General features: G+C 60.0%; 1 protein-coding gene across 23 annotated transcripts in view; it reads right to left on the minus strand.

The window, feature by feature from the left end:
* STPG2 (sperm tail PG-rich repeat containing 2) overlaps window positions 1-6,468 on the minus strand; it is a 703,121-nt gene extending 696,653 nt beyond the window's left edge. For all 23 annotated transcript variants that reach the window (XR_008445059.1, XR_008445058.1, XR_008445057.1 and 20 more), the window contains exons 1-2: window positions 6,268-6,468; window positions 2,784-2,893 (exon numbers count right to left, since the gene is read on the minus strand). Coding sequence is in view for 13 of the 23 variants with exons in the window: in XM_054029557.1 (XP_053885532.1) it covers window positions 2,784-2,893; window positions 6,268-6,373 (216 nt within the window). In the remaining 10 variants the exon portion in view is untranslated. The remainder of the gene's footprint in view (window positions 1-2,783; window positions 2,894-6,267) is intronic.
* Window positions 6,469-15,181: the final 8,713 nt, after the last annotated feature.

Below are 15,181 nucleotides of genomic sequence, written 5' to 3' on the forward strand. Positions count from 1 at the left end.
CAAGGCCTAAGTGCTGCCAAAGCCCTAAGTACCTTTTCTCTACACAGCTAATTTACAATTACTTTGTCTGCAAACAAAGTAAAGATTAGTATATAAAAAAATGCTACTTTGAGGGATTATTTAATTCTTCACACTACAAATTAAAACAGAAGCAAGATTCAGCAGGAAGACCAAACGTGAGGAAGAGCACTGAAGAAACCTTCTGATACTTTTAACTATGATTGCTGTTATAGCATGCTAGTATGAAATTGATTGTATTACTGCCTTTTCCCACTGGAGGGTGCAAACTGTAGTCAGAAAGTCAAAGGAGTCTGCAATGGAGAAGATCAAAAAACAAGTATATTACATTACAATGACATATCCATAATAATGAATTTTTCCACTGTAAAATAGCCGCTCACTTTAGAAATTGTTTAATGCTTACACTAACTGCATTGCTTTTACTTATTCATAATTGCTAACAGATAGCATGAAAGTCATGTTTTCTTTTAATTCCAAAAGTGAACTGTAAAACTCAAGTGTTTAATACCTCATATTAATTAAATTTAAAATATTCATTTACATTGAGATTGTTGACTTGCAGACTTAATTCTAATACACAGTTATAACAACTTCAGCTGTGTGTTATAGGCACTGGCCCACTTTGCAGGTAGTAATGGGCAGTACTGCCCCAGAAAAGCAGAACCCTTCCTCAGCTTCTGGCATACAGAGGAGCAGGATACTCTCCCCACACATCTGGCCAGCTTTGGCTGCAGATACAGGAAGGGCGACCAGGAGCCCCACCATCACTCCATCCACTTCTGAGTGTCTTGAACATGCAGGAGAATGCTAGGAGGAATAAAATCTCTGTACTCAAAAGAGCTCAGGGACTGCAATTGTGGCCAATCACTGTGCATGGATATGGGGGTGAAGGGAGGCTTCTGGTACCCATTCCACCTTCAAAGCAGCCAGATACAATCTATATAATCATTAAAACATCTAATTTCTATAGCTTTACATGTGATTTCAGATAGATATATTTATTAGATTTAAATTTAACTAACAAGTAAACAATGTTTTCAGATAAATGGAGAATGAAGGAATTAAATAAAATTCCAGCTTCTCTTTAATGTTAATGTTATTATTGAAATCCTAAAAGCACACATACAATAGAGCAGTGGTGCGCAGATGGGGGTTCCCCCTTAGGGCGGGGGTGCAAGAGGTTCTCTGAGGGGGCACCAAGAAACTGGGATCCTGCGGGATCCCATAGGTCCTGCAAGACCCACTCTCATAATAGCGGAAGGGGGATAAAAATAGAGTGGGTATTGCAGGATGGAACGGGAATGGGATTAAAAAAAAACAGTCCTCCCACACCACAAACATGAATGCCTCGGCCAGCAGGTGCTGCTCTCCAGGTGCCCAGCTCTAAAGGTGGCATAGGTGCCGACTCTGTGTTTGCGCTCCAGGGCTGGAGCACCCATGGAAAAAAATTAGTGGGTGCTCAGCACCCACTGGCAGCCAGCTCCCTCCCACCTCCCGCAGCACCTCCCATCTGCCAGTGGCCCCGCCAATCAACTCCTCCCACTCCCTCCCAGTGCCTCTCGCCCGCTACGATCAGCGGGGCCTGCAGCCGAGCAGGGGCAGGAAGACGTGGGGCAGGGGTGAGGGCTTGGGGGAAGGAGTCGGTTGGAGGCAGGGCCTGGGGTGGAGCGGGGATTTGCACATCCCGGGGTCCGGAGGAAGCTAGCACCTGTGGAAGGTGGCACTGCCACCAGCAGCGGCACAGAAGTAAGGGTGGCCCTACTTCTGGACTGCTGCTGGTGGCAGCGCTAACTTCAGAGCTGGGCAGCCAGAAAGTGGTGGCTGCTATCCTGGACATTCATGTTGTTTGCAGTGCAGGAGGACTATTTTTTAATTCTGCTCCCATCCCACCCTGCAATATCCACTCCCATATTGTTGAATTTTTATCCCGTTCCCGCTATTATGGCAGAGGGATCCCAGTCCCGCTACAGGATAGAGCCCTGGCAAAAAATCCAAAACAGTTTCAGATTACGAGTAATAGAGGGAGGGGGCAACAAATTCCATGAAGGGTAAGTGGGGCATGACTGGAAAAGTTTGCGCACCACTGTAATAGAGTTTACAGAAACCTATCAAGCAAGCTTGAGAAGGTTCCTTTGCTCTCAGATAATTCATCCAGCATTAACCTGAATTTCCTTTATTCTTACTGGAACCATTACTACATAGTTTCATTTATCAAAATCAATATAGCATTCATTACTCAAACTTCATGGGTCTTCGCTCTTTTAAAATGATATTATCTGTTAATACATTGAGGCATCAAGAAATCTTGACCTACACCATACACAAAGTACCCACTACTACTGGAAGTGAACTGCATGAAAACAACAGAACGTCTAGTGAGTTGGACAGCTACTTAAAAGCACTCAGAAAAAAACTGAATTTTAACTGTCACCAAGCATCCAGCAACATCATTGTTTGGGGGCATCAAGGACTCTTTTGTCAGTTTTCCATTGGGGAAAGAAGTAGAGCAGGTGGGGAGAAGGGGGGGATGCATGAGGAGGCAGAATAAGGAGGAGGAAAGGATTGTATATAAATAAAAGTTCTTGTCCAAATGATCACTTCCCACCATGCTGTCTCTTGGACAATTTAATTTTAGGAGGAGGGTGTTTATTGACTTGTTCAACTGAAATTTGTTATGAACATCACTTGTTATTACTGTTTTGAAAGTCAGGTTGCAAATTTCCTCTCTCTTAACTTGTTTAATGCAACTTCTATAATTTTACCTGTACTTTGGAAATATCATAGTGTCCTGGTCCTGGAACATCAATCTCAGCATTTGGAATAGTAAATGCAGAGTCTCGAGTTGACAAAGAAAGAAATGGAGCATAGCCATCTGCAAGTGAGGGGACATGAAAAAAAAACCAGTAAAACATATGCACTTACAAAAGTTTGAGAAAGCAAACAGCCTATATATGCATCAAAATTATTTTTCAGTAATGAAAATATTTGGTTCATCTATTTTTTCTGCTCCATTGAAAAGATGGGAAATATATAAAGAATAAAGAGTGTGTGGTTGAAAAACTATAAAGCTATTTTATAAGGCAGAAAGCCATCACTGTAATTATATTTTAGATCTGAAGCAGCTAACAGAGTCCCAAAGCCCATTCTCTATAGCTTCTCAAAACCCTACTTCTTCAGGTTCCTGCTTGCACAGAAGAAATTAACAGATTTTAAGCCCAAGAAGGCCCATTATGATCCTCTAGTCTGAACTCTTGCATGACATAAGCCATAGAATTTCACTAAATGCTTCCTGCACTAATTCCATTGATTTAGTTGACCTAGAAAGACATCCAATTTTGACTGAAAGACTATTAAGCAATAGATAATCAATCCATGGAAGGCTACTGACCTCCTTCTCACATGTACAGAGAAGTGCAAATTCACTACCCCCACATTCAAACAACTACACTGACTGCCCATTCATTTCAGGATCCAGTTCAAAATTCCCTTTTCTGATTTTAAAATGCTCCATGAACTTGCTCTATTCCCTCTTTATATAGATTACACTAGGCTCCTCTCAATCCCTTCACATAATCTGATCACTGTTGGCGAGGGGGCTGCCTCCTTTGCAGCTGCAGCCAATTCTCACAGCCTTCTACATCTCTCTACCTCATTGATCCTCCCTTTCATTTAAAATCTTGAGTAAAAACATGCCTTTTCTCCTTTACCAACCTCTCCTAATTTCTGTCTCCCCCTCTACTGTTATTTAATTCTAAGCCATGTTATTTAACTTTATAAAGTAGTTGAGATAGTTTGTATAAAAAAATGTTATAAAAAGTTATTCATAGATTTCCTGTATTTTAAACACACAAATGACCATTATGATCACCTAGTCTGACATCCTGCATGCCGCAAGTATTATGTAGTAAGGTTGGATAGATATACATAAAATTATAGAAAAGTGTTTAAAATTGAGTTAATTTCCCTGTAAATGAAGTAATGCTTAATTACAATTGTATTTATTTTCAACTGGGATTTACTTTAGTTGTATTTAAATGCAATGTAGTCTTCTACTTCAGGTTCAATATGGAAGTTTCCAGTGGATTTTTCATTTTATTTCTGGGATAAGGTAATGTTAACAGCAAGAGGGAAGGTAAAGAAAGAGGAGCAAATAAAAGAAGAAATGTTACATTTGTTTATTTTTAATACTCCTTGCTTCTATTCCTAATACAGGGATCAGCAACCTTTCAGAAGTGGTGTGCCGAGTCTTCATTTATTCACTCTAATTTAAGGTTTTGCATGCCAGTAATACATTTTAATGTTTTTAGAAGGTCTCTTTCTATAAGTCTATAATATATAGCTAAACTATTGTTGTAGGTAAAGTAAGTAAGGTTTTAAAAATGTTTAAGAAGCTTCATTTAAAATTAAATTAAAATACAGAGCCCCCCCGGACCAGTGGCCAGGACGCGGGCAGTGAGTGCCACTGAAAATCAGCTCACGTGCTGCCTTTGGCATGCCATAGGTTGCCTACCCCTGCCCTAATACTTTCCTTAGTAAGATCCACAAAATGGCCTTCAAGGGCTAAGACCACTTATATGGCTTAAAAGGGATAAACACTGCATTTAATTTACCATTTTATAGATACAAATAAGATAATTAAAATTAGGTAAAATCTTATTGCATCTCAATTTAGGGTTTTTTGGTGTTTTCAGAGGCTGTACCTCTGATGAGTACCACTAGGGGACAACCTAATGAAGTCTGTATTTCTGGCATGGCCTTATAATTAATCCATGTTTAACTGCCACAAAAGAACACATTAACTTAACCCTATATCCATCTTGACTTTTGACTGCTGATTGGGAAACTGAGTTCGATATACCTGCTTCTAAGGTATCACTAATTAGGCTGAAAGAAGAGGGATCCCAATACTACAGACAGTTATTCTCAAGTCATTCCTACTTTAAATAGAGAAAAAAATAACTTGTCAGATATCCTAAACGTTTATATCTTCAGTTGCAGAGCTTTGCTCTTGTTGAAAAGAACATAAATGGAAATTCAAAGCCACCCAAGGAGACCCTATTTCTTTTATTCAGTACAAAGGAAGTAAAAATACTTCTAGTAAAATATATTAAAGCCTAGCTACACACTGAACCCTACTGAGAACTCACATTTATGTCAAAGTGGATAGAGAATTAGATAAGGTTTTTCAACAAGAGAATTAGAAAGGTATTTCTGAATACAAAGCCATCATTTTAACAGTGTGGCAGATGGCTGGACTTTGAACCTAGGACCTTGCATTGCAGGATTTCCAAGACTTTTCCTCTTTCATGGGCTCTGAAGAAGATGATTGGCCGCATCTCCAACAGAATTCAAAAACACCATATACAAGTATTCTTTTAGGGGAGAGTATAGGACATTGGGAAAAAGTGCCTGAGCCTGATTTTCCTCTCACACAGAAACAAATCAGGAGTAACACTGCTTAAGTCAGTACTGTTACAAGAGTGTAAAACTGGTGTGAGATATGAATCGGGTCCACCATGATTAAATATATGGAAAGAAGAGATAGTTCAAGTTGAAGAAAGGAATCACATGATCTCCATTTTGAGAACCAACTCAACCAGCTATCCTGATATAAAATCCTAGCAGCGACATGGCACAGGTAGTTTTTACCTCAATGTAGCTAGTCCAGGTAAATCCTGGCTGGACGGGGAGGGTATATATTGATCTCCATTAGCTATACTGAAGTAAAAACGACATATGCCTTGTCTCCACTACCCCTTTCACAAGGAGATAGCTCTCTTGATGTGCACTCTTCCTTTTGCAGCGTACCCAGGCGGATGTCCCCTACACTATGCTCCGACCTTTCTCTGGGTCAAACTTTGCCGTTAACAGGAACAGCTCAGAACCTGAACCAGATCTCGGTGAAGGTCAGTTTCAGCTGCACTAGCCGGGCTACCCATTATTTGCTCGCTGCCTAGTGCCGGGGGGCGCAACCCAGCCTGGTGACTGGCACCGTCCTACATCGCCCTGCCTGAGGTTTTAATCACTTCGAAGCAGCCCCGGCGTGGTTTCAGGCGCTGTTTGATCGCCCCGCGAGCCCTAGCAGCGGCAGCAGGCACCGGGTAGTCGGTGCGACGGCGGCTCCCTGCACAGGGGGCGGGCTGCGGCCGGGCCAGGGCAGGGTTTGCCTTGAGTGGCTCGGAGGACGCGGGGCGGCCAGGGGCGCAGGAGGAGCCCGGGGGTGAAGCTGGGCGCTCCCCCCGTTACCTGCTTTCTGCTGTTTCCCGGGCTGCAGATGGTAAGAGCCGGGCCCCACATGCGCCTCGGTGCCGCCCGCGGGCCGAGTGAGCGCCCGCGGAGCCCGGTCGTACATGCGGGCTGGCCCCGTACCTCGAGACCCAGCGCTGGCCGGCGGCTGCAGTCACCATGGACACCGCGGGGCCCAACACGCCAGGCCGGCCTGAGGAACCCGCCCCTCCCCTCGGGCACCCGCCCCGCAGCGCTGTTCCCTCCACCCCTAGAGCCTCCCCTTCCCCCTGCAACCCGCCCCACAGCGCTCTTCTCTCCACCCCTAGAGCCTCCCCTTCCCCCTGCAACCCGCCCCGCAGCGCTCTTCCCTCCACCCCTACAGCCTCCCCTTCCCCCTGCAACCCGCCCCGCAGCGCTCTTCTCTCCACCCCTAGAGCCTCCCCTTCCCCCTGCAACCCGCCCCGCAGCGCTCCCCTCTCCACCCCTACAGCCTCCCCTTCCCCCTGCAACCCGCCCCGCAGCGCTCTTCCCTCCACCCCTACAGCCTCCCCTTCCCCCTGCAACCCGCCCCGCAGCGCTCCCCTCTCCCTTCCCCCTGCAACCCGCCCCGCAGCGCTCTTCCCTCCACCCCTAGAGCCTCCCCTTCCCCCTGCAACCCGCCCCGCAGCGCTCCTCTCTCCACCCCTAGAGCCTCCCCTTCCCCCTGCAACCCGCCCCGCAGCGCTCCCCTCTCCACCCCTAGAGCCTCCCCTTCCCCCTGCAACCCGCGCCGCAGCGCTCCTCTCTCCACCCCTACAGCCTCCCCTTCCCCCTGCAACCCGCCCCGCAGCGCTCTTCCCTCCACCCCTAGAGCCTCCCCTTCCCCCTGCAACCCGCCCCGCAGCGCTCTTCTCTCCACCCCTAGAGCCTCCCCTTCCCTCTGCAACCCGCCCCGCAGCGCTCCCCTCTCCCCGCCCTCGGGAACCTACCCCGCAGCGCTCCCCTCTCCACCCCTAGAGCCTCCCCTTCCCCCTGCAACCCGCCCCGCAGCGCTCTTCCCTCCACCCCTACAGCCTCCCCTTCCCCCTGCAACCCGCCCCGCAGCGCTCCCCTCTCCACCCCTAGAGCCTCCCCTTCCCCCTGCAACCCGCCCCGCAGCGCTCTTCTCTCCATCCCTAGAGCCTCCCCTTCCCCCTGCAACCCGCCCCGCAGCGCTCTTCCGTCCACCCCTAGAGCCTCCCCTTCCCCCTGCAACCCGCCCCGCAGCGCTCTTCCCTCCACCCCTAGAGCCTCCCCTTCTCCCTGCAACCCGCCCCGCAGCGCTCTTCTCTCCACCCCTAGAGCCTCCCCTTCCCCCTGCAACCCGCCCCGCAGCGCTCCCCTCTCCACCCCTAGAGCCTCCCCTTCCCCCTGCAACCCGCCCCGCAGCGCTCCTCTCTCCACCCCTAGAGCCTCCCCTTCCCCCTGCAACCCGCCCCGCAGCGCTCTTCCCTCCACCCCTAGAGCCTCCCCTTCCCCCTGCAACCCGCCCCGCAGCGCTCCCCTCTCCACCCCTACAGCCTCCCCTTCCCCCTGCAACCCGCCCCGCAGCGCTCTTCCCTCCACCCCTAGAGCCTCCCCTTCCCCCTGCAACCCGCCCCGCAGCGCTCCCCTCTCCACCCCTAGAGCCTCCCCTTCCCCCTGCAACCCGCCCCGCAGCGCTCTTCCCTCCACCCCTAGAGCCTCCCCTTCCCCCTGCAACCCGCCCCGCAGCGCTCTTCCCTCCACCCCTAGAGCCTCCCCTTCCCCCTGCAACCCGCCCCGCAGCGCACTTCCCTCCACCCCTACAGCCTCCCCTTCCCCCTGCAACCCGCCCCGCAGCGCTCCCCTCTCCACCCCTAGAGCCTCCACTTCCCCCTGCAACCCGCCCCGGAGCACACTTCCCTCCACCCCTACAGCCTCCCCTTCCCCCTGCAACCCGCCCCGCGGCGCTCTTCCCTCCACCCCTACAGCCTCCCCTTCCCCCTGCAACCCGCCCCGCAGCGCTGCCCTCTCCACCCCTAGAGCCTCCCCTTCCCCCTGCAACCCGCCCCGCAGCGCTCCTCCCTCCACCCCTAGAGCCTCCCCTTCCCCCTGCAACCCGCCCCGCAGCGCTCTTCTCTCCATCCCTAGAGCCTCCCCTTCCCCCTGCAACCCGCCCCGCAGCGCTCTTCCGTCCACCCCTAGAGCCTCCCCTTCCCCCTGCAACCCGCCCCGCAGCGCTCTTCCCTCCACCCCTAGAGCCTCCCCTTCTCCCTGCAACCCGCCCCGCAGCGCTCTTCTCTCCACCCCTAGAGCCTCCCCTTCCCCCTGCAACCCGCCCCGCAGCGCTCCCCTCTCCACCCCTAGAGCCTCCCCTTCCCCCTGCAACCCGCCCCGCAGCGCTCCTCTCTCCACCCCTAGAGCCTCCCCTTCCCCCTGCAACCCGCCCCGCAGCGCTCTTCCCTCCACCCCTAGAGCCTCCCCTTCCCCCTGCAACCCGCCCCGCAGCGCTCCCCTCTCCACCCCTACAGCCTCCCCTTCCCCCTGCAACCCGCCCCGCAGCGCTCTTCCCTCCACCCCTACAGCCTCCCCTTCCCCCTGCAACCCGCCCCGCAGCGCTCCCCTCTCCACCCCTAGAGCCTCCCCTTCCCCCTGCAACCCGCCCCGCAGCGCTCTTCCCTCCACCCCTAGAGCCTCCCCTTCCCCCTGCAACCCGCCCCGCAGCGCTCCCCTCTCCACCCCTAGAGCCTCCCCTTCCCCCTGCAACCCGCCCCGCAGCGCTCTTCCCTCCACCCCTAGAGCCTCCCCTTCCCCCTGCAACCCGCCCCGCAGCGCTCTTCCCTCCACCCCTAGAGCCTCCCCTTCCCCCTGCAACCCGCCCCGCAGCGCTCTTCCCTCCACCCCTACAGCCTCCCCTACCCCTGCAACCCGCCCCGCAGCGCTCCCCTCTCCACCCCTAGAGCCTCCCCTTCCCCCTGCAACCCGCCCCGCAGCACACTTCCCTCCACCCCTACAGCCTCCCCTTCCCCCTGCAACCCGCCCCGCGGCGCTCTTCCCTCCACCCCTACAGCCTCCCCTTCCCCCTGCAACCCGCCCCGCAGCGCTGCCCTCTCCACCCCTAGAGCCTCCCCTTCCCCCTGCAACCCGCCCCGCAGCGCTCCTCCCTCCACCCCTACAGCCTCCCCTTCCCCCTGCAACCCGCCCCGCAGCGCTCCCCTCTCCACCCCTACAGCCTCCCCTTCCCCCTGCAACCCGCCCCGCAGCGCTCCCCTCTCCACCCCTACAGCCTCCCCTTCCCCCTGCAACCCGCCCCGCAGCGCTACCCTCTCCACCCCTACAGCCTCCCCTTCCCCCTGCAACCCGCCCCGCAGCGCTCCCCTCTCCACCCCGAGAGCCTCCCCTTCCCCCTGCAACCCGCCCCGCAGCGCTCCCCTCTCCACCCCGAGAGCCTCCCCTTCCCCCTGCAACCCGCCCCGCAGCGCTCCCCTCTCCACCCCTAGAGCCTCCCCTTCCCCCTGCAACCCGCCCCGCAGCGCTCCCCTCTCCCTTCCCCCTGCAACCCGCCCCGCAGCGCTCTTCCCTCCACCCCTAGAGCCTCCCCTTCTCCCTGCAACCCGCCCCGCAGCGCTCTTCTCTCCACCCCTAGAGCCTCCCCTTCCCCCTGCAACCCGCCCCGCAGCGCTCCTCTCTCCACCCCTAGAGCCTCCCCTTCCCCCTGCAACCCGCCCCGCAGCGATCTTCCCTCCACCCCTAGAGCCTCCCCTTCCCCCTGCAACCCGCCCCGCAGCGCTCCCCTCTCCACCCCTACAGCCTCCCCTTCCCCCTGCAACCCGCCCCGCAGCGCTCTTCCCTCCACCCCTACAGCCTCCCCTTCCCCCTGCAACCCGCCCCGCAGCGCTCCCCTCTCCACCCCTAGAGCCTCCCCTTCCCCCTGCAACCCGCCCCGCAGCGCTCTTCCCTCCACCCCTAGAGCCTCCCCTTCCCCCTGCAACCCGCCCCGCAGCGCTCCCCTCTCCACCCCTAGAGCCTCCCCTTCCCCCTGCAACCCGCCCCGCAGCGCTCTTCCCTCCACCCCTAGAGCCTCCCCTTCCCCCTGCAACCCGCCCCGCAGCGCTCTTCCCTCCACCCCTACAGCCTCCCCTTCCCCCTGCAACCCGCCCCGCAGCGCTCTTCCCTCCACCCCTACAGCCTCCCCTTCCCCCTGCAACCCGCCCCGCAGCGCTCCCCTCTCCACCCCTAGAGCCTCCCCTTCCCCCTGCAACCCGCCCCGCAGCGCTCCTCCCTCCACCCCTAGAGCCTCCCCTTCCCCCTGCAACCCGCCCCGCAGCGCTCCCCCCTCCACCCCTAGAGCCTCCCCTTCCCCCTGCAACCCGCCCCGCAGCGCTCCCCTCTCCACCCCTACAGCCTCCCCTTCCCCCTGCAACCCGCCCCGCAGCGCTCCACTCTCCACCCCTACAGCCTCCCCTTCCCCCTGCAACCCGCCCCGCAGCGCTCCCCTCTCCACCCCTACAGCCTCCCCTTCCCCCTGCAACCCGCCCCGCAGCTCTCCCCTCTCCACCCCTAGAGCCTCCCCTTCCCCCTGCAACCCGCCCCGCAGCGCTCCCCTCTCCACCCCTAGAGCCTCCCCTTCCCCCTGCAACCCGCCCCGCAGCGCTCCCCTCTCCCTTCCCCCTGCAACCCGCCCCGCAGCGCTCTTCCCTCCACCCCTAGAGCCTCCCCTTCTCCCTGCAACCCGACCCACAGCGCTCTTCTCTCCACCCCTAGAGCCTCCCCTTCCCCCTGCAACCCGCCCCGCAGCGCTCCCCTCTCCACCCCTAGAGCCTCCCCTTCCCCCTGCAACCCGCCCCACAGCGCTCCTCTGTCCACCCCTAGAGCCTCCCCTTCCCCCTGCAACCCGCCCCGCAGCGCTCTTCCCTCCACCCCTAGAGCCTCCCCTTCCCCCTACAACCCGCCCCGCAGCGCTCCCCTCTCCACCCCTACAGCCTCCCCTTCCCCCTGCAACCCGCCCCGCAGCGCTCCCCCTCCACCCCTACAGCCTCCCCTTCCCCCTGCAACCCGCCCCGCAGCGCTCCCCTCTCCACCCCTACAGCCTCCCCTTCCCCCTGCAACCCGCCCCGCAGCGCTCCCCTCTCCACCCCTACAGCCTCCCCTTCCCCCTGCAACCCGCCCCGCAGCGCTCCCCTCTCCACTCCTACAGCCTCCCCTTCCCCCTGCAACCCGCCCCGCAGCGATCTTCCCTCCACCCCTAGAGCCTCCCCTTCCCCCTGCAACCCGCCCCGCAGCGCTCCCCTCTCCACCCCTACAGCCTACCCTTCCCCCTGCAACCCGCCCCGCAGCGCTCTTCCCTCCACCCCTACAGCCTCCCCTTCCCCCTGCAACCCGCCCCGCAGCGCTCCCCTCTCCACCCCTAGAGCCTCCCCTTCCCCCTGCAACCCGCCCCGCAGCGCTCTTCCCTCCACCCCTAGAGCCTCCCCTTCCCCCTGCAACCCGCCCCGCAGCGCTCCCCTCTCCACCCCTAGAGCCTCCCCTTCCCCCTGCAACCCGCCCCGCAGCGCTCTTCCCTCCACCCCTAGAGCCTCCCCTTCCCCCTGCAACCCGCCCCGCAGCGCTCTTCCCTCCACCCCTAGAGCCTCCCCTTCCCCCTGCAACCCGCCCCGCAGCGCTCTTCCCTCCACCCCTACAGCCTCCCCTTCCCCCTGCAACCCGCCCCGCAGCGCTCCCCTCTCCACCCCTAGAGCCTCCCCTTCCCCCTGCAACCCGCCCCGCAGCGCTCTTCCCTCCACCCCTAGAGCCTCCCCTTCCCCCTGCAACCCGCCCCGCAGCGCTCTTCCCTCCACCCCTACAGCCTCCCCTTCCCCCTGCAACCCGCCCCGCAGCGCTCCCCTCTCCACCCCTAGAGCCTCCCCTTCCCCCTGCAACCCGCCCCGCAGCGCTCCTCCCTCCACCCCTAGAGCCTCCCCTTCCCCCTGCAACCCGCCCCGCAGCGCTCCCCCCTCCACCCCTAGAGCCTCCCCTTCCCCCTGCAACCCGCCCCGCAGCGCTCCCCTCTCCACCCCTACAGCCTCCCCTTCCCCCTGCAACCCGCCCCGCAGCGCTCCCCTCTCCACCCCTACAGCCTCCCCTTCCCCCTGCAACCCGCCCCGCAGCGCTCCCCTCTCCACCCCTACAGCCACCCCTTCCCCCTGCAACCCGCCCCGCAGCGCTCCCCTCTCCACCCCTACAGCCTCCCCTTCCCCCTGCAACCCGCCCCGCAGCGCTCCCCTCTCCACCCCTACAGCCTCCCCTTCCCCCTGCAACCCGCCCCGCAGCGCTCCCCTCTCCACCCCTAGAGCCTCCCCTTCCCCCTGCAACCCGCCCCGCAGCGCTCCCCTCTCCACCCCTACAGCCTCCCCTTCCCCCTGCAACCCGCCCCGCAGCGCTCCCCTCTCCCTTCCCCCTGCAACCCGCCCCGCAGCGCTCTTCCCTCCACCCCTAGAGCCTCCCCTTCTCCCTGCAACCCGCCCCACAGCGCTCTTCTCTCCACCCCTAGAGCCTCCCCTTCCCCCTGCAACCCGCCCCGCAGCGCTCCCCTCTCCACCCCTAGAGCCTCCCCTTCCCCCTGCAACCCGCCCCGCAGCGCTCCTCTGTCCACCCCTAGAGCCTCCCCTTCCCCCTGCAACCCGCCCCGCAGCGCTCTTCCCTCCACCCCTAGAGCCTCCCCTTCCCCCTGCAACCCGCCCCGCAGCGCTCCCCTCTCCACCCCTACAGCCTCCCCTTCCCCCTGCAACCCGCCTCGCAGCGCTCTTCCCTCCACCCCTACAGCCTCCCCTTCCCCCTGCAACCCGCCCCGCAGCGCTCCCCTCTCCACCCCTAGAGCCTCCCCTTCCCCCTGCAACCCGCCCCGCAGCGCTCTTCCCTCCACCCCTAGAGCCTCCCCTTCCCCCTGCAACCCGCCCCGCAGCGCTCCCCTCTCCACCCCTAGAGCCTCCCCTTCCCCCTGCAACCCGCCCCGCAGCGCTCTTCCCTCCACCCCTAGAGCCTCCCCTTCCCCCTGCAACCCGCCCCGCAGCGCTCTTCCCTCCACCCCTAGAGCCTCCCCTTCCCCCTGCAACCCGCCCCGCAGCGCTCTTCCCTCCACCCCTACAGCCTCCCCTTCCCCCTGCAACCCGCCCCCCAGCGCTCCCCTCTCCACCCCTAGAGCCTCCCCTTCCCCCTGCAACCCGCCCCGCAGCGCTCTTCCCTCCACCCCTAGAGCCTCCCCTTCCCCCTGCAACCCGCCCCGCAGCGCTCTTCCCTCCACCCCTACAGCCTCCCCTTCCCCCTGCAACCCGCCCCGCAGCGCTCCCCTCTCCACCCCTAGAGCCTCCCCTTCCCCCTGCAACCCGCCCCGCAGCGCTCCTCCCTCCACCCCTAGAGCCTCCCCTTCCCCCTGCAACCCGCCCCGCAGCGCTCCCCTCTCCACCCCTAGAGCCTCCCCTTCCCCCTGCAACCCGCCCCGCAGCGCTCCCCTCTCCACCCCTACAGCCTCCCCTTCCCCCTGCAACCCGCCCCGCAGCGCTCTTCCCTCCACCCCTACAGCCTCCCCTTCCCCCTGCAACCCGCCCCGCAGCGCTCCCCTCTCCACCCCTAGAGCCTCCCCTTCCCCCTGCAACCCGCCCCGCAGCGCTCTTCCCTCCACCCCTAGAGCCTCCCCTTCCCCCTGCAACCCGCCCCGCAGCGCTCCCCTCTCCACCCCTAGAGCCTCCCCTTCCCCCTGCAACCCGCCCCGCAGCGCTCTTCCCTCCACCCCTAGAGCCTCCGCTTCCCCCTGCAACCCGCCCCGCAGCGCTCTTCCCTCCACCCCTAGAGCCTCCCCTTCCCCCTGCAACCCGCCCCCCAGCGCTCCCCTCTCCACCCCTAGAGCCTCCCCTTCCCCCTGCAACCCGCCCCGCAGCGCTCTTCCCTCCACCCCTAGAGCCTCCCCTTCCCCCTGCAACCCGCCCCGCAGCGCTCTTCCCTCCACCCCTACAGCCTCCCCTTCCCCCTGCAACCCGCCCCGCAGCGCTCCCCTCTCCACCCCTAGAGCCTCCCCTTCCCCCTGCAACCCGCCCCGCAGCGCTCCTCCCTCCACCCCTAGAGCCTCCCCTTCCACCTGCAACCCGCCCCGCAGCGCTCCCCTCTCCACCCCTACAGCCTCCCCTTCCCCCTGCAACCCGCCCCGCAGCGCTCCCCTCTCCACCCCTACAGCCTCCCCTTCCCCCTGCAACCCGCCCCGCAGCGCTCTTCCCTCCACCCCTACAGCCTCCCCTTCCCCCTGCAACCCGCCCCGCAGCGCTCCCCTCTCCACCCCTAGAGCCTCCCCTTCCCCCTGCAACCCGCCCCGCAGCGCTCTTCCCTCCACCCCTAGAGCCTCCCCTTCCCCCTGCAACCCGCCCAGCAGCGCTCCCCTCTCCACCCCTAGAGCCTCCCCTTCCCCCTGCAACCCGCCCCGCAGCGCTCTTCCCTCCACCCCTAGAGCCTCCCCTTCCCCCTGCAACCCGCCCCGCAGCGCTCTTCCCTCCACCCCTAGAGCCTCCCCTTCCCCCTGCAACCCGCCCCGCAGCGCTCTTCCCTCCACCCCTAGAGCCTCCCCTTCCCCCTGCAACCCGCCCCGCAGCGCTCCTCCCTCCACCCCTACAGCCTCCCCTTCCCCCTGCAACCCGCCCCGCAGCGCTCCCCTCTCCACCCCTAGAGCCTCCCCTTCCCCCTGCAACCCGCCCCGCAGCGCTCCTCCCTCCACCCCTAGAGCCTCCCCTTCCCCCTGCAACCCGCCCCGCAGCGCTCCCCTCTCCACCCCTACAGCCTCCCCTTCCCCCTGCAACCCGCCCCGCAGCGCTCCCCTCTCCACCCCTACAGCCTCCCCTTCCCCCTGCAACCCGCCCCGCAGCGCTCCCCTCTCCACCCCTACAGCCTCCCCTTCCCCCTGCAACCCGCCCCGCAGCGCTCCCCTCTCCAC

This window comes from Malaclemys terrapin, chromosome 5 (genome assembly GCF_027887155.1).
Source record: "Malaclemys terrapin pileata isolate rMalTer1 chromosome 5, rMalTer1.hap1, whole genome shotgun sequence".
In the NCBI taxonomy this organism is placed as follows: domain Eukaryota; kingdom Metazoa; phylum Chordata; order Testudines; family Emydidae; genus Malaclemys; species Malaclemys terrapin.